Below are 19950 nucleotides of genomic sequence, written 5' to 3' on the forward strand. Positions count from 1 at the left end.
ATCTAAAGATTATTAGACAACCTTGAAATCAAAAGCAAATCACACCACTTTTAGGTATTAACTCAACAGAAATATTTCAAGTACGTTTTTATAAGCAGTATGTACTGGAATGTTCTATTTTGTTTCTTGTTCAGAAACAAACATCTTTTTTGTTTTTGATTGGTTATTCTTTTACCCAACTTATCTCAGTTATAACTGTGAACCTTCTCCTTGCCCTAAACCTTAGAAAGCCTATATCCTCCTATTATTCACTCTCGAACAGGTATTGACCTTGTAAATCTGCTTTGTATAAAGATTGCTTAGAAATATAGTTGAAAATTCCTTAATTGTAGTGAAGATACTGTTAGAAGGATATCTAGGAAACAGGTAATCTTTATTGTTAATTTTTTAACACAGATAACACAACTACAGCTACTAAATCTGAAGATGGGCATTATGCAAGAACAGATTATACAGGTACGTAATATTTTCTACTACAAAATATGAGCACTGCTATTAAAGAGTTCTGGGGAACCACTGTTTACCATTGATCCTAAGATGATCTTGCAAGACTTTTGACATGTGCTAGTCTTCTCTTGCTTAGTTCAAATTTTCAATAGACAAGACTGAATTTTTGTCGAAGCAAATAAGACACTTTTTTTTTTTGCCACAGTTAAAGCAATTGTCAAAAATGTCAGTAAGATATAATTAACTTGTTTTGACAGTGCAAACGGTACAAACGACAAAACATTTATCAAATTAATGGGCATCAATGGAAATTAATGCAATTTTTGGCAGTATATTATAATTAATGCAAATGTTCTTGTTTGAATTTTTATAAAAGTCAACAATAAAAAAGTTTAGAAAGAAAGGACATCTATAAATAGTAATACAGGCTGTCTATTTTGATGCAAAGTTAAAAAGGTATAGGTAATTTATTTTAAAAAATAATAAAACTCTTTATTTAGAAACTAAAATGCAAAATTATACAGAGTAAAATTATACTCTGACACATGCAAAATTATAAAGCATTTAATGTAGACATGTAAATCTTATTTAGCAATTACAGAATATTATTTTGAGGAATATTTTTACCTAATATAGTTTTCCTGAGTGAGAAATAACTTGTGGGTATTCAAATAAGATTTTAACAGATTCTTAAATTTCATAGAAATTTAGGATAAAAAATATAATATAATAAAAATAAATTATTGAGGTTGATAATGATAAGCAGTTTTTTTTTAAAAAAGCAGTTTTCCATTTAGCTATTAAACATTTATAACTAGATTTATGGCTAATATTCAATCAAAAAATGCTTATCTTTTGAAATATGGATTACTATTCACTCTTTTTGAAATTACACTTCCTTTAACACTATTTCTGCCATTATATTTATACACATGATAAATCTTGATGAAACTTTTTAAAGTTAGTCAATCAGATGTTTTACTCATAGATACCTCAAACATTTCAGAATTTGGAAATAACAAAAGGATTCTTTTTTTTAATTTTCCATTTTTATCTTAATGATTTTCAACAATGTAAATAAAATTTTCATGTGCTAGAAGTCTACAATTATCATGGACAATGATACATGAAAACACATTAGCTCTACGTAGATATTGTATAGCTGTTCCCAAAGGGTCCAGGAGAGATATTAATAGGTGTTCCTTGAAAAGAAGAGTCCATGGTCAGTAGGTTTGGGAAGAGTCCAGATAAACAAATGAATTTTTTACCCAAAACTCTTCATGGCTCTTATATGCACTGTAAAATTTTTAAGAGATGTGTATCTTTTATTTATTTAATGTTTTTTATGTTTTATTGTACAGAATTTCTAATACATAAAAAATACACACAAATGTAGGCTGTATAGTAAAATGAACCCCCATGTACTCATCACTCAAACTGAGTAACATCAACCCATGGCTAACCTAGCCTCATCCCCACACCCATCTTTCTCCACTTTCAAAATATGTGGAAATAAATACTTCAGCTTGCATCTCTAAAAGATTAATCCTTTTTAAATAAAATTGTCATTATCACACCTAAAATAATTATGAATAATTCCTAATAACACATAGCTTTTATCAAACTTATTCGATGAATAGCACATTTTTTGTGGCACATTTTTCATTACTAGTGTCACCAAGAATGCACTTTGGAATGTGCTGATCTACAGGAAAATATTAAAAGTGATAAAAGATAATAATGAAAAATTGAGGTCTGAAGCTAATAGCATATATTTGAAATTTTAAATGATATAAAAGTTAAATTCTATATTTTATTAAAAATAGTAACTATATATTGGCATTTTAAGTCACTACCTGACATATTTAATTTTACTGTAGCCTAAAATATTTGGAAATTTTACAATGATCTCACTTTTATACAAGGAGTAACTTAACACACTGCACTTAAAATACATTTATACCTGTTTTGCAAAGTAATTCATTTTGAAAAAAATCTTCAAAAATGTAACATATTGTGAATATCTTCTCCATTGAGCTCACAGCAGAATCAAACATCTCCCTGAGAATTCTGTCCCTGAAACAAAGAACTCTTCAAGTTGATTAGCATCAATGTGCAAATATATTTGCATTTATAAAATTGCACCAATAAATACAATGGAGTTTGCTATTCTCTCTATATTATGCATACTGCATATTAACGGTTTGTCCATTTTCAGAGAGTTTGGGGAGCTGAACTCTTATTCCAAAAAATATTTTATATTTGAGTTTGGTTTCAAACAGATCATCTCTGATCTTCAGTGTCGATGCTTTTAATTGACATTGTTTCCTATCTTAGGTCTTTATTGAACGTGAGAATGTGTTTTTAAATACATGTGCAAATGAAAACTATCTAGACACTCAGTGTTGTCCAAGATGTTCTAATTTGACATCAGATTTATCTAGTAGATCCCAAAGAAAAACCTCTGAGATAAAAGTAAAGTTTAAAAATACATGTTTGTTGAAATCCAAATTTAAGACAGGAACAAAGATAATGTCAATTGAAGCTTGCAATTTCTAATTAAACATTGATTGCACACTTTAAAATTCCTCTGGATTTAATTTATATGTCTGTCTTCATCGATGATCTTATTAAAATGCAATATATACCCTTTTTTAGACATTATTTAAATAACAGTCAGGTCCCTCAGCATTTCCAGGCTTCTAGTAGTATTTGCATTTCCCGAATTTTGGGACTCAAACTTTGGAAAAAAGTAAAAGGAACCAAATGGAGACTCAGTATGTCATTGTCCTCTTAATTTCTGTTCCACATGCTCAAAACTCCCCAAGGAGGGAAAACAGGAACTAGAACTTCATGGTTTCTAGAAGTTTGCTATGTGCTCACAGCTAATTTAATGTCAGTCACTTCCCTCGTTGAACAAACATTCATGCGCTCTCCCACCACAGGGAGGTACAGATCTTAAAGCACTCTCATTTTTCCCCTAACATGTCCTTAATACTATAGTTGTTAAACTTTTAGCTTCCCCCCCCCGCCCTTTTTTTCCTTTGAGCCTACCTTGCAGCTATTAATACAAGAACATATATTTCTGATTACAAAAATGGAAACATACTTTAAAGAAAGCTTAAATCTAAAAATAAATATGCTGTGTCTCATTTTTTATATCACTTTTGAAAGAGAGACTCCAAGTAAGGACAAGCAGGGGCTAATTTACAAAAAAATAAATGCAAACTAAGAGAGCCACGCCCCTAACATGATTAGGGCTTGACTGAACTTATGCAGCGCTGTGAATTCCATGAACCTCATAGGCACATAACTGAAGTGGACGCTAGGAAACCAAAGAATTTGCCAAATCATCCCTGCCAGCATTACTTTCCAATTGTGTCTGACTTTGGTCTCTATTTTGCCCTCTCTCCTTTAATGAGACCCAAGGCATTAGTGAGTCCTGAATCAAGAGCTTTGGATCTCTTTGTTTCAAGGCAGACAAGGATCCCTGTCTGATAAGCTAAACAAGCCACTTAATGCTATTCTCCCTTCATCAGTCTAAGACGGGCTTAGATTTAGGTCTTTCTCTTCACTCACAGAAAGGTTCAGAGAACACAATTTTATAAAACCACAAAGCTAAGGCTTTCAGGGATTTCCATTGTTTCAAAATGCTAATATTAAACTTTCCTTCTGGATTATACCTCTTGAAATTTGCAACATTTTCTTTAAAAAAAAAAAAAATATATATATATATATACACACACACACATATATTCCCTCATGTCTTATAATGAAAAAAAAAATGAAGTGCAACTCTTTTGTTTTTCTTCATCTGGTATGTGTATTTTCTGATTGGGTTGCTTTTCTGTCTAAAAGTCTGGTCATGCTTCACAAAAGTGGCTATATTTTTTTCTGATAAAAATATACTTAATTTTATAAGTTATTAGATGTAAGAAAAAAACAAACAAGCAAAACAGTCATGTAGTTAAACTAGTCTGTGTTTTATCATCTAGAAAATAAAATGTATTTTTAAATGCCATTCTGTACCAGTTTCCAAAAGTATTTGCAGAGACTTATAATTAAAATATATTCAACAAAATTTTTTAAAGAGAAATTGAAAACATAAAAGCAGAACTGTTGAGGAAAATAAACATATTAGCAACATAGACTATTATCGTTACTGCATTTAGCCCTAAGCGTTCTTGCAACCAATATAAAAAGAGAAATTATGATTGAATCAATTCATTCAACAAATATTTTCAGAGTCCTTGCCATACACACTCTGCTGTCCTGGGCTTTACAAAGGTGAATATATCAACCGAGATCTCTGCTAAAATGGAACTTAGGTCTTTTATTGTCTGATAAAAATAAATAATCAGTTCAGAGACCAAAGACAAAGTTTCTCCAGAACTAAATTCTAAAGGAAATATTTAGCATAGATCTCTTTATAAGGCATCACTGGAAAATATAGAATGGATAAGATCTTCAACAGTGATTTTTACAAAATATGCCAAAAGGCTCTTCATATAGCTGGGGATTTTTTAAAATCAATTTTTGATAACATTCTAGAGCATAGCATTAAAATATGTATAACTCGATAGAGTTCTATGGCAGACTAAAGTTATGAGTTACATTTATGTATATTTTCAAATTGGAAAAAGATAACCCAGAATACTGAGGAAAATGGTTGCGAGAGAAAGCACGCTCAGTCTGTCTTCCTCGTGTATCTACAGGTTCAACGGGAACTGGATAATAGAACAGTCAGAAAGCTTGAGTAAAGATACAGAATATGTTAGATTATAGCCCGAATATGGGAAGAGAAACTTCCAGTTTTTATTAGTTGTTAATGAGAAAAGTAAGCCCTGAGTCATTCCCACTCTTGGGAGGGAGCCAGGGTCTCCTTACCTCTGAGTCTAGATACAGACACGCATGGAGTCCATGTGTTTACTTGGTGTACATTACAGTGTGGCTATTCACCATTTTTTATAATATTTAGGCAGGATTAATTTTTAGGAAATGTTCTCTTTAGAAACCTTTTCCTTATGTTTAAGCAATAATTTAGATATTAAGCTCAGGTCTGAAATATGGAAGAAAGTAACCAGAAATACACATCTAAACCAAATTCCATCCATCCTATTATTATTCCATCAGCCCATTTCTCCACACTGAGAGGAAACTGACATCTTGAAAGGGTATCTAGATAGCCTAAGCAAATTGTCATAATAACTTGTTCTCTGTAGAAGCCATTGCAATTTACAAAGGCTTTTCACATGTATTGTCTCCTTCAGTCTTAACAACTGAAATGTGAGGCAGATATTATATGTGTTTGACAGGTGAGAAATGGAGGTTCAGGAAGAGTAAGTAAAAAGATTACGTGATAGAGCTAAGGTTCAAACCATCATCGCTAATTTCAGAAACCAGCAAAATGTCAACGGTCAGGGATCAGGGGAGAATGTCACTACCTAACATTCTTAGAGGTTTGGGGATGCACTCTGCACCTTAAAGGTTAACCCCTTGTGAGTTCCAGAGTCAAAAATGTTTCACCATGATAACCCCATTGCTGTGAGATGCTCCAGAGTTACTCTTCTCTTTGAACTTATGTCTATATATTATAAGCACTGTATTGTTTGGTTTTAAAATTCTCCTCTTCTGTGTCCTATTTATCCATATACACAAGAGAAGCCAAAGAGAACAGGATTTGTTACCAAGTAATCCTACATAAATAGAAAATGTGTGTGTGATACTTTGTAGTTTTACAAAGATCCATTCACATTACCTTATCTGCTCTAGCGTCAATTCAATAAAACAGGGTTACAAATACTAGGGGGAATAAAATTGAGGCTCAAAGAAGCTAAGTGGCTGACCTGGAGCTGGTCACAGTATTTTGACATATTGACCAGCCACCCATGCAAATAGGGCGCTTGCTTGATTTATTTACTGTTTGCCTCGATTGCTCTTCCACTATACATATACAGACACGAATAGCAAGTGGTCACATATCATATTTATAATACGAATTAATTCAGTCTTGTGGCAAAAATCTGCATTTAAAATGGTCTTTTTCCATTTGCTCATGGACACAAGGAGCACTTCACCGGAAAGCATGTTATGTCTACGCCAATAATTTGATCTGTAGGAAATAAATAAATAGCAGCAAATGCAGGCAGCAGCTTGTAGCACAAATATTGGTATCAACAGTGAAATAAAGAAAAACGTTTTCCCAGGCTATTACAGTGCCACCAGACTGGCCTAGAATATTTAAGCTCAGGAAGTGAATTAAGATGTCAAGATTTTCTCAAGATTTCTGGGGGAAAGTGTCTCAATTCGAGTATTTTCCCCTCTGGGATTTACTTTAGAGTGCTGCAAAATTCATAAAGCTTTCTATGAACTCTAACTCACAATTTTTCCTGCTCTCTTGAACTTCTGTGTTTTCATTGTTTTCCCCATAAAATCATGTAGCCAGTCATCTGTAATATGATGTTATGTTCATGGTTATAGATAAACACAGAAATAGTATTTGCAATACAGATGAAGGTTTTCTACTGAAGAGTTGCCTTGGGCCCTGCTAGACACTCTGGAAAACTTTGTGTTTATGCCCCAGTTCATAAGTGAATCCTGCATCATTTATGTGCACTTTTTCCTATTTGAAACGCTCCTTTCTGAAACAAATTGTTCACCAGGAGGTGTTACTTACCTACTTTTCTCTTCCATAAAGGTGTGGCAGCCAGTTTAGTGGTTAAAGCCATTAAAAATCAGACAGCGCTGAGTTGAAACACTGGTCATGCTATTACTGATTATTTTACCTTGAACCAATCAGTTGACCATTCTGAGCCTCAGTTTCTTCATCTGTTCAATGAAACTAATAAGCCTACTTCTACAGAGTTGAAGTTTGAATTAAAAGATGTTACATAAGGCATTAGCAAGCAACAAGTGAGCTAGCTATTGCTGTTCTTTTTCTTTGGGTCTGACAACTGAAAAGAATTTATTTTTACGGGAAGTGTAACACATTGTATGGGATATGGTCTGTTCATGTAATGTTCAGAGTTTTTATACATATATTGTCATTTATGAGGTCATAAAATTACAAAAGGTTTATCTTTTTCCTACCCAAGTCATATAACGACTTTTTGCGAGATACTTTGGCTGAGTTTTTAGTCCACCTGTAAAGAAATATTTATTGAGCGCCTACCACTTGTGTCTTCGACACCTCAGTATGTCAAATTTTTCACGTGGCCATTTTTTTTTTCAGTTTTCCTCCAGTCAGCATAATGTTATGTATGGTATATTTTGATCATTTTAAAATAACAGGGTCACCAGATTATTACAACATGAGATTCACATAGGAATTTAATGAGGACATAACATTTGAAAGAACTCAAGATCATGATATCACTTATATTTCTTTTCCAGTTGAGCTTTAAATTAGTCATTTATACCCCACAGTGTATGTCTGAAGGACCTACACATTGATTATTTAAAAGAAAACCTGTGTAATGGGTGACCATAGTGATGGAGAGGTATCAAGCAAAAATAACAGGAATGTGGTATGTAAGAATTTATTTCTGTTTGTGCAAAACATTTAGGGAAAGCGTTAAAGTCAGAACAAATATTTTCAACAAAAACTGATCATCAAGGAAAAACAAGTCTTCTTGGCATAAGAGGCAAACATCTAGATATCACTGGTGAAAGTGACATAAATCTCCACCATGGTTTACCTTTTTACTTCAAACATATTATTTCTGTTCCTAAGCAACAGTAGTATGATTATGGGTAGAAGGTGTGAAACTGAAAGAAGTGTAGGATATGTCCAAGTGCTCTGTATAATTTCAAGACACATAGTTCTCCATAAAACTAACATATAGAATTCAAGCAGTTTCCAAAAAAACCCAAAATATCCAGAGTGCTTTGATTTGCTGCTTTTGTTAATGAGTTTGACATGCCCCCAATATATGAACCCACATTATCACGCACATTAAAAATTCAGTTCTCACATCTTGACAATTTGAGACTATGTACAAACATAACTAAAAATATTTTTAAATATCTGTGAAACTAAAATCTCTCAGAGAAATTGCATTTCTAAACACTGCTACTTGTTTCATGGGTCATAGCTTATTCCCTCTAGTTGTTCATTTGGAAAACACTCAGACTTTTAGTTTGAACTCAAATGTAATCAAGAGAAATCTAGCTTATGAGACAAGCTCCAGGCATAAAGGTGGATGAAAATCAGTGATAAGGCTTGAGGGAAGTGGTGGTCCAGTAACCTGAAAATAGTAATGAGGACCAAAGAGGACAGAACCCCATCCTCACCTCTGAGTCCTGAGATGGGGGAGTGGAGGAGAAGGGTAGAGAATATGGCCACCTTGTGAGAAAGCTGAAGGGACTTGGTATTCTCAGGGAAAGCTAGTGCTTCAGTATGCAAGAAGAGAGATGAGAATTTCAGTGAAGCATCTGAGGATAGAGGGGAATTTGCCAATCATGGAGCACAGTTACACGTGAGCTTTGGGAAGTGGTTGGAAGTTGGGGGCACAGAGATGTTTAGTCAAGGGCAGAGAACCAACAAGGGCAGCACATCATAGAGATGATGATTCGGTGGAGATGGAGAACTGGGACGAGACAGGGCAAGAATTGGATATTGAGTAAATTCATGACAAATCTCTTGGACTTGTGGACTCAGAAATCTACATTTTTACCACACTAAGAGTAAGCTGTTGCTCCCCAGTGAACTGAGATTAACCAAATTCAATGTCTGTGTGTGGATTTGCAATGAGAAAGAGTTGCCTAGAGGATTTGGTTCTCTGCCCAATACATTCTCTTCTTAGAGTCGAATTCTCTGAGAAGCCCAGTTATAATTAGGTCACTTAGTGAACATGAATAGAGCATATATTCTTTGGACGTTTAAGACATCAAGCTAAGATACCTTGATGAAAAAGGCTATACAATAGAGATACTCCTGTCCTCAAATTTATATAGATAATGACTTTGGCCAGGACTTCCTCTTCCATGGTTAGAGTTTACAGAAACACTACTGGCCTATGTAACTCTCCTTTGTTGAGTTTCCATTTCTCAGTGTTCTTGATCAATCTACCTATTTTCCTAGATACAGTAAAGTTGAGACCTGCTCTCCCAGAAGCCAGTTCATTACTCTGAGGCATTCTAGTGCTCTGGAAAAGCACAGGGCAATCCTGTTCTCCCTACTTCTGAGTTCCTCTGCGATCTCTCCCAATAGCCCCCAAGAAATGACAATATGGGTATGAATATCAATATTAACCATATTGGATTGATAGGTCCTTCTGCATTGTGCAAAAGTTTTTACACAAAGTTACCTTTGAAAGCCCTTCCTTAACATATAATCCAAAGAGGTTTGACCAATAACTGAGAAAAATGAGTAAATCTTGGAAAGCAAGTTTAATATCTTTGGGTATGTCCTAAAATAATTCTTAGCATTTGTGTTAATAAATGTCCTTTATGGTGACACTGTTAATGTTTCATTTCATAAAACACAAACACAACAAGTTTATTAATTACCCCAAACAGAATGAGATGGAAGATTCTACAGAGAGTTGTGAATGCATCATCAATGTTTGGTAGTGTTATATAATATTCCTGTAATGTATATTCCAAGCCGATTAAAAAGAAAAATCTATTGCTTTTAATCTTTCACATTTTCTATGATTCAAAGCTGTGTGTGTCAGCCACACATCAGAAAACCTCTTCCCAAGAGCATTTCATTTAATAACGGAAATAAATGTCTATTTAACTAAAAAAATTTTTGAATAAATTTAAAAAATCATTCAGAAAATGAAGCCTATAAACAAGCTCCATTTGTTCTCCAGAAATTAAGTATTCCAGAAAGATCATGTTATTAGTCTACAGAGTTTAAACCAACAGGCAATTAGTGTTTTGTCAGGCAGTACACATCCAAATTCACTTCTGCGGGTTGACTGTTCACGTACTGTCACAATTATTCTACAACTCTTGCACCACTGAGGTTTTTTCCTATTTATTTTTCCATTATTTAAAGAGCCCTAGGGAAGTTGAAGGTTTCTGGTTGTTTGAAATGATCTCTGAGCAAATCTCACTCCTATCCCCAAAGCCCAGCCACTCACCCTTCCCCAGATTTGGCACATATGCCTTTGTTTCTGATTTTTAATGAAATGTAGCAATGGAAACATGAGGCAGAACCACCAGGCAGGCCAGGGAAACTTATCTGTAAGGTAATTTTAAGAAAGTGTCCATGTTGTCTTCTATATGTAGAATAATTAATAGTAAGCAGAGCGCCCATCAACAATGATAGACAGCCATTAACTCTCACTTATCTAAGCACGTCGTCAGGACTATTTTCTAACATTCAAGCTGACTCCTTTCTACAGTTTAATATGCTTCTTAGCTGTTCACATTAGCCATGAATTGGTATGTGCTTAGGAAACACAGATAATTGTAATGTTATTTTAAGAAAACCACTGTCATCTTCATTATAATCATCATTATCGTCGTCATCATCATCATATCAGGAAAATAATACCGCTGGAATAGGATCACTTGGCTCTTTCCAAAATCAACTAGAACTTATATGTGTGTTGACTATTGTTTTGGATTCTCTACAAGGCTATTATCCAATGATATGGGTAGCCGTATTTATTTCTTAATTTCATTTTAATTTCAGAGTAAACAACTTACAGAGAGCATTTTGTAGGGGAAAGAGCCAGAAATAGGAATGCAGAAACTTTCGACTTAGTGTCATCTCTATTCTACCTCATCGAAACTTAGATAGGTATTTAGCCTCTCAGAAACTAAGTTCTCTCATCAGTAAAGTTTGAAAATAAGATTAGATTATAATGATGTCTTTCTAGATTTAGGATTCTATCATCAAGTATACAGCTTTAGTTCAAAAATCATGAACTTGAGGGAAAGTTGTTGACCATTAACTTATGTTAGTGTTTCTCAACTGAGGCAACATTTAACAATTTCTAGAGACGTTTTTGATTGTCTGGGGAAGACAGGGTGTTAGTTACATGTAGTGGGTGGAGGCCAGGAATGCTGCTAAATTAAACATCTTACAATGCAGAGAACAGGTCCCCACAACAAAGAATTATCCAGCTAAAATGCTAATAGTGTCAAGGTTTGGAAACCCTGCTTTATGGCATTAGAAATTATAGATAAGTATATAGCACATAGGTTCTAGAAATTAAGTGGCACTATGAAGTCCAGATCTGGGCTCTCTAATCATTTCTCAATTCTCCTGTGCCCCAAGAGGAGATACAATCCTAAACCAAGGATCATTGGTTTAGTCCAAGTTTCTTTTCATTTCACTGTTTGAAACATACACACTCATTTTTTTAAATGATGGTTGTCCCATAAATAGAAATGTCCTTTAAAGTTTTACAAATAGAGGGAATATCTGTTTCTGAAAAGGCTTATCAGAAAGATGAAAATGCATCTAGCTAAAAAGGAGGTTATACTCTTAGTTATCATAAGTTACTGAGGAAAGTCACCTAGTCATAACTGGATCTGTTATCTTATTCAGTATTCCTAACTAGTAGTCTAATAACCCAGGTCCCTGCTTTGCTTCTGTTCAAAGCTGTGTCATCTTTGTGTCTATATTAGCTACTCCTTACCCATTTTGACTAAATTGCTGAACCAAACGTTGCCTGTCTGAAAGATCTTTAATGATATTCTTTGAGGAGGAAACCATTTTAAAGCTTCTTTTTATTATCTGGCACTTCCACAGTAGAAATCTTTGTAAACCTTGATTCACAGGAATATATTTAAAACCAACTGGCTAAATTCTATTTAAGTGTCCAACAGCAATTCTTAAGGCTGAAATTGTTGTGTTGTTCACAGAACAAAATGCTTGATATGGCTTTAGATCTCAGGTATTCACGAAAACCTTCATAGTTGAAAATGAAGGGGAGTCTGAAGATGTCTCTTAAATGGCAACTTAGTGCTGAGCTAGACTGTGCCTTTTCCCTCAGGGCAGGACACCAATGTGCATTACTGTTTAACAGTTCCCAGGCACAGATCCTCTTTGGGATGGGGAATAAACCTGGCTGCATTGGTTTGCTGTCTTACTTAGTGAAATAAAGTTATTGGTTTTGCAACAAGGACAATGAGGATATTTGTTTAAAAAGACAACTTGGAAAAATAGCAAAGACAACAGGAAATGATAAATGAGCAAGTCTTTGCTACAGTAATTACTTTAGTATTGAAACAAATGAATAACTTTCACAGCAATGCTATTTTCTGTCTTACGTTATACTACCACCTATTCATATAGTATGTGTACCATTGGCCTTTATGCTGGAACAAAAAATATCTATCTTTCTATCTATCTAAGAAGGAAGAGTTGGTAAATAAATTGCCTGAGATATATGTGTTAATGTTTTGAAAAACTTATGCTGTCCTTTCTGGAAGGAGAGTATCTCTAAAAGATGGGAATGTTTTTTCATCTACACTAGTTTTATGCCAAAAGTTAGTCATTTAACTTTTGGCAAAGTGAGAGAGTGGCATGTACATATATACACTACCAAATGTAAAACCGATAGCTAGGGGGAAGCAGCCGCATAGCACAGGGAGATCAGCTCAGTGCTTTGTGACCACCTAGAGGGGTGGGATAGGGAGGGTGGGAGAGAGAAACAGAGGGAAGAGATATGGGGATACATGTATATGTATAGCTGATTCACTTTGTTATAAAGCAGAAACTAACACACCACTGTAAAGCAATTATGCTCCAATAAAGATGTTAAAGAAAAAAAAATGAAGTAAATCTTTCTGGTATAGACAAATGAAATAACATACAAGTATCTATAATCCATTTAGTGAATGTTATTGTGCATGTGGTTTGTTATTTCCCTACTGAAATGTTTTGACTTTGTGGACAGGTTGTCAAAAGACCTAAATTCTAAACCTATCTGCTCAACTTATAAATGTTACATGATCTGGGGAAGTCTCCTAAACTTTCTGAGAATCTTTAAATGAAGATTATATCTTTTCTGCTTTTTTCACATGTTTTGAAAAATGAAAGCCTTTTGTGAGATGAGACTCACTATGTAGTTATAAGGAATTATTAGAACAAATTTAGGACATGGATATTTCTTATTCTAACATGCTTTTTATGTTGTTATCAAAGTTTTAATTATTTTCAAGACAGAAATAATTCTTTAATTTGGATAGCATAATTATATCTAATTTTTAAAAAATTCAAACTGAAGATTTTTATATTCTAGATTTCTATTTTCCTGTTTCTGTGTATAAGCATACTAATTGGGTTATTTAAAAATTTTTAAAAAGAAGGCAAGGCTGTGTTAGACTCAGTCTTCCCTTGACTATATAAAGCTTTGAATTTATGCCCCAGGTAGATCTGTTCCCCACAGATTGGCTTAAATCTTGCTCAAGCTCTAGTTCCTAAAAGCACAAGGGCTATTTGGAGCAACCATTCATATTTTTACAATGACTTTTTTTCTCTCAATGTGTTCCTAAGTAATGTAAGAGTTCACTGTACTCAACAAGTATAGAATGTTTCAGAATTTGAGTAAAAATTGTATTAGTGTAAAGTAATATGGTTTAGCCCTGTTAAGAGAATTCTCTTACAGAATTTGAATGTAGCAGGGTACCAATTAAAATTATGAGTTAAAATTGTTAAAGGGGGGACCTTCAAGATGGCAGAGGAGTAAGATGTGGAGATCAACTTCCTCCCCACAAATACATCAAAAATACATCTACAACTGAAACAACTCCTACAGAACAACTACTGAACCCTGGCAGAAGACCTCAGACTTCCCAAAAGGGAAGAAAATCCCCACGTACCCAGCCATGTGGCTGACAGGGGCTTAGTGCTGTGGCCCGGTGTCAGGCCTGAGCCTCTGACGTGGGAGAGCAAAGTTCAACACTGGACCACCAGAGAACTCCCAGGGCCACGTAATATCAATCGGTGAGGGCTCTCCCAGAGATCTCCGTCTCAATGCTAAGACCCAGCTCCACCCAAAGGCCAGCAATATCCAGTGCTGGACGGCCCATGCCAAACAACTAGTAAGCAGGAACACAACCCCACCCATTAGCAGAGAGGCTGCCTAAAATCATACTAAATTCAAAGACACCCCAAAATACAACCGGACGCGGGTCTGCCCACCAGAAAGACAAGCTCCAGCCCCACGCACCAGAACACAGGCACCAGTCCCCTCAATGAGGAAGCCTAGACAAGCCACTGAACCAACCTCACTTACTGGGGGAAGACACCAAAAACAATGGTAACTACAAACCTGCAGCCTGCAAAAAGGAGACCCCAAAGACAGTAAATTAAACAAAATAAGAAGACAGAGAAACATGCTGCAGATGAGGGAGGAAGGTAAAAACCCACCAGCCCAAACAAATGAAGAGGAAATACGCAGTCTACCTGAAAAAGAATTCAGAGTAATGATAGTAAAGATGATCCAAAATCTTGGAAATAGAATAAATATAAGAAATGATTAACAAGGACCTAGAAGAACTAAAGAGCAAACAAACAATGATGAACAGCACAATAAATGAAATTTAAAATCCTCTAAAAGGAATCAATAGCAGAATAACTGAGGCAGAAGAACGGATAAGTGACCTGGAAGATAAAATAGTGGAAATAACTATCACAGAGCAGAATAAAGAAAAAAGAATGAAAAGAATTGAGGACAGTCTCAGAGACATCAGGCAAAACATTAAACATTAAATGCACCAACATTCGAATTATAGGGGTCCCAGAATAAGAAGAGAAAAAGAAAGGGTCTGAGAAAATATTTGAAGAGATTATAGTCGAAAACTTCCCTAACATGGGAAAGGAAATAATCAAGTCCAGGAAGTGCAGATAGTCCCATACAGGATACCAAGCAGAAACACCCAAGACATATTAATCAAACTATCAAAAATTAAATACAAAAAACAATATTAAAAACAGCAAGGGAAAAGCAACAAATAACATACAAGGGAATCCCCATAAGGTTAACAGCTGATCTTTCAGCAAAACCTCTGCAAGCTAGAAGGGAGTGGCAGGACATATTTAAAGTGATGAAAGGGAAAAAACTACAACCAAGATTACTCTATCCAGCAAGGATCTTATTCAGATTCGACGGAGAAATCAAAACCTTTACAGACAAGCAAAAGTTAAGAGAATTGAGCACGACCAAACCAGCTTTACAACAAATGCTAAAGGAACTTGTCTATGCAGGAAACACAAGTGAAGGAAAAGGTCTACAAAAATAAAGCCAGAACAATTAAGAAAATGGTAATAGTAACATACATATTGATAATTACTTTAATGTAAATGGATTTAAATGCTCCAACCAAAAGACATAGACTTGCTGAATGGATGCAAAAAGAAGACCCATATATAGGCTGTCTAAAAGAGACCCCAGTTCAGACCTAGGGACACACACAGACTGAAAGTGAGGGGAAGGAAAAAGATATTCTATGCAAATGGAAATCAAAAGAAAGCTGGAATAGCAATTCTCATATCAGACAAATAGACTTTAAAATAAAGACTATTACAAGAGACAAAGAAGGACACTACATAATGATCAAGGGATCAGTCCAAGAAGAAGATATAACAATTGTAAATACTTATGCACCCAACATAGGAGCACCTCAATACATAAGGCAAATGCTAACAGCCATAAAGGGGGAAATCAGCAGTAACACAATCATAGTAGGGGACTTTAACACCCCACTTTCACCAATGGACACATCATCCAAAATTAAATTAAATAAGGAAACACGAGCTTTAAATGACATATTAGACAAGATGGACTTAACTGATATTTATAGGACATTCCATCCAAAAACAACAGTATATATTTTCTTCTCAAGTGCTCATGGAACATTCTCCAGGATAGATCATATCTTGGGTAAAAAATCAAGCCTTGGTAAATTTAAGAAAATTGAAATCGTATCAAGTATCTCTTCCTACCACAACACTATGAGACTAGATATCAATTACAGGAAAAAATTGTAAAAAATACAAACACAAGGAGGGTAAATATTACACTACTAAATAAAAAAGAGATCACTGAAGAAATCAAAGAGGAAATCAAAAAATACCTAGAAACAAATGACAATGAAAACATGACAACCCAAAACCTATGGGATGCAGCAAAAGCAGTTCTAAGAGGGAAGCTTATAGCAATACAATCCTACCTCAAGAAAAAAGAAACATCTCAAATAAACAACCTAACCTTACACCTAAGGCAATTAGAGAAAGAAGAACAAAAAACACCCAAAGGTAGCAGAAGTAAAGAAATCACAAAGATCAGATAAGAAATAAATGAAAAAGAAATGAAGGAAACAATAGCAAAGATCAATAAAACTAAAAGCTGGTTCTTTGAGAAGATAAACAAAATTGATAAACCATTAGCCAGACTCATCAAGAAAAAAAGGGAGAAGACTCATATCAACAGAATAGGAAATGAAAAAGGAGGAGTAACAACTGACACTGCAGAGATACAAAGGATCATGAGAGATTACTACAAGCAACTATATGCCAATAAAATGGACAACCTGGAAGAAATGGACAAATTCTTATAAAGCACAACCTTCCAAGACTGAAAAAGGAAGAAAGAGAAAATATGAACAGACCAATCACAAACACTGAAATTGAAACTGTGATTAAAAACCTTCCAACAAACAAAAGCCCAGGACCAGATGGCTTCATAGGCGAATTCTATCAAACATTTAGAGAAGAGCTAACACCTATCCTTCTCAAACTCTTCCAAAGTATGGCGACGGAGGAACACTCTCAAACTCATTCTACGAGGCCACCATCACCCTGACACCAAAAGTAGACAAAGATGTCACAGAAAAAGAAAACTACAGGACAGTATCACTGATGAACGTAGATGCAAAAATTCTCAACAAAACACTAGCAAACAGAATCCAACAGCATATTAAAAGGAACATACACCATGATCAACTGGAGTTTATCCCAGGAATGCAAGGATTCTTCAATACATGCAAATCAATCAATGTGATACACCATCTTAACAAATTGAAGGAGAAAAACCATATGATCATCTCAGTAGATGCAGAAAAAGCTTTTGACAAAATTCAACACCCATTTATGATAAAAACTCTCCAGAAAGTAGGCATAGAGGGAACTTACCTCAACATAATAAAGACCATATGTGACAAACCCACAGCCAACATCATTCTCAATGGTGAAAAACTGAAACCATTTCCTCTAAGATCAGGAACAAGATAAGGTTGCCCACTCTCACCACTATTATTTAACATAGTTTTGGAAGTTTTAGCCATAGCAATCAGAGAAGAAAAAGAAATAAAAGGAATCCAGATCAGAAAAGAAGAACTAAAACTGTCACTGTTTGCAGATGACATGATACTATACATAGAGAATCCTAAAGATGCCACCAGAAAACTGCTAGAGCTAATCAATGAATTTGGTAATGTAGCAGGATACAAAATTAATGCACAGAAACCTCTTGCATTACTATACACTAATGATGAAAAATCTGAAAGAGAAATTAAGGAAACACTCCCATTTACCACTGCAACAAAAAGAATAAAATACCTAGGGATAAACCTACCTAAGGAGACAAAAGACCTGTATGCAGAAATCTATTAAGACACTGATGAAAGAAATTAAAGACAATATAAACAGATGGAAAGATATGTCACGTTCTTAGATTGGAAGAATCAACATTGTGAAAATGACTATACTATCCAAAGTAATTTACAGATACAATGCAATCCCTATCAAACTACCAGTGGCATTTTTCACAGAACTAGAACAAAATATTTCACAATTTGTATGGAAACACAAAAGACCCCGAATAGCTAAAGCAATCTTAATAAAGAAAAACAGAGCTGGAGGAATCAGGCTCCCTGACTTCAGACTATACTACAAAGCTACAGTAATCAAGACAGTAGGGTACTGGCACAAAAACAGACATATAGATCAATGGAACAGGAGAGAAAGTCCAGAGATAAACCCATGCACATATGGTCACCTTACCTTTGATAAAGGAGGCAAGAATATACAATGGAGAAAAGACAGCCTCTTCAATAAGTGGTGCTGGGAAAACTGGACAGCTACATGTAAAAGAATGAAATTAGAACACTCCCTAACACCATACACAAAAATAAACTCAAAATGGATTAAAGGCCTAAATGTAAGGCCAGACACTATAAAACTCTTAGAGGACAATATAGACAGAACACTCTATGACATAAATCACAGCAAGATCCTTTTTGACCCTCCTCCTAGAGAAAGGGAAATAAAAACAAAAATAAACAAATGGGACCTAATGAAACTTCAAAGCTTTTGCACAGCAAAGGAAACCATAAACAAGATGAAAAGACAACCCTCAGAATCGGAAACATATTTGCAAATGAAGAAACTGACAAAGGATTAATCTCCAAAATATACAAGCAGCTCATGCAGCTCAATATCAAAAACACAAACAACCCAATCCAAAAATGGGCAGAAGACCTAAATAGACATATCTCCAAGGAAGATACAGAGTTTGCCAACAAACACACGAAAGGATGCTCAACATCACTAATCATTAGAGAAATGCAGATCAGAACTACAATGAGGTATCACCTCACACCAGTCAGAATGGCCATCATCAAAAAGTCTACAGACAATAAATGCTGGAGAGGGTGTGGAGAAAAGGGAACCCTTTTGCACTGTTGGTGGGAATGTAAATTGATACAGCAACTATGGAGAACAGTATGGAGGTTCCTTCAAAAACTAAACATAGAACTACCATATGACCCAGCAATCCCACTACTGGGCATATACCCTGAGAAAACCATAATTCAAAAACAGTTATGTACCACAACGTTCATTGCAGCACTAATTTACAATAGCCAGGACATGGAAGCAACCTAAGTGTCCAACGACAGATGAATGGATAAAGAAGATGTGGCACATATATACAATGGTATATTACTCAGCCATAAAAAGAAACGAAATTGAGTTATTTGTTTGGGGGGGGGTAGACCTAGAGTCTGCCATACAGAGTGAAGTAAGTCAGAAAGAGAAAAACAAATACCGTATGCTAACACATATATATAGAATCTAAAAAAAAAAAAGGTTCTGAAGAACCTAAGGGCAGGATAGGAATAATGACACAGATGTAGAGAATGGACTTGAGGACATGGGGATGGGGAAGGGTAAGACGGGATGAAGGGAGAGAGCAGCACTGACATATATAGACTACCAAATGTAAATAAGATAGCTAGTGGGAAGCAGCCTCATGGCACAGGGAGATCAGCTCAGTGCATGGGACAGGGAGGGAGACGCAAGAGAGAGGGGATATGGGGATATATGTATACATATAGCTGATTCACTTTGTTAGACAGCAGAAACTAACACAACAATGTAAAGCAATTATACATCAATAAAGATGTTTAAAAAAAAATAACAAAAATTCAAAAAGAAAATTGTTAAAGGCCTATTCCAGACAAGACACACTCCATCATTCCCATTTTGGATATGAGTTTTACCCATTGAGAATTTAATCAATAAATACATATGTA

General features: G+C 35.0%; 1 protein-coding gene across 1 annotated transcript in view; it reads left to right on the forward strand.

The window, feature by feature from the left end:
* The window catches only part of TMEFF2 (transmembrane protein with EGF like and two follistatin like domains 2), a gene marked incomplete at its 5' end in the record, with an annotated part of 248196 nt that overhangs the window by 196381 nt on the left and 31865 nt on the right, over nt 1–19950 (forward strand). The window contains one exon of the mRNA XM_082659010.1: nt 397–456. Within this exon, the coding sequence (XP_082515136.1) occupies nt 397–456 (60 nt within the window). The remainder of the gene's footprint in view (nt 1–396; nt 457–19950) is intronic.

This window comes from Grampus griseus, assembly GCF_964374135.1.
Source record: "Grampus griseus genome assembly, chromosome: 7".
NCBI classification, from domain to species: domain Eukaryota; kingdom Metazoa; phylum Chordata; class Mammalia; order Artiodactyla; family Delphinidae; genus Grampus; species Grampus griseus.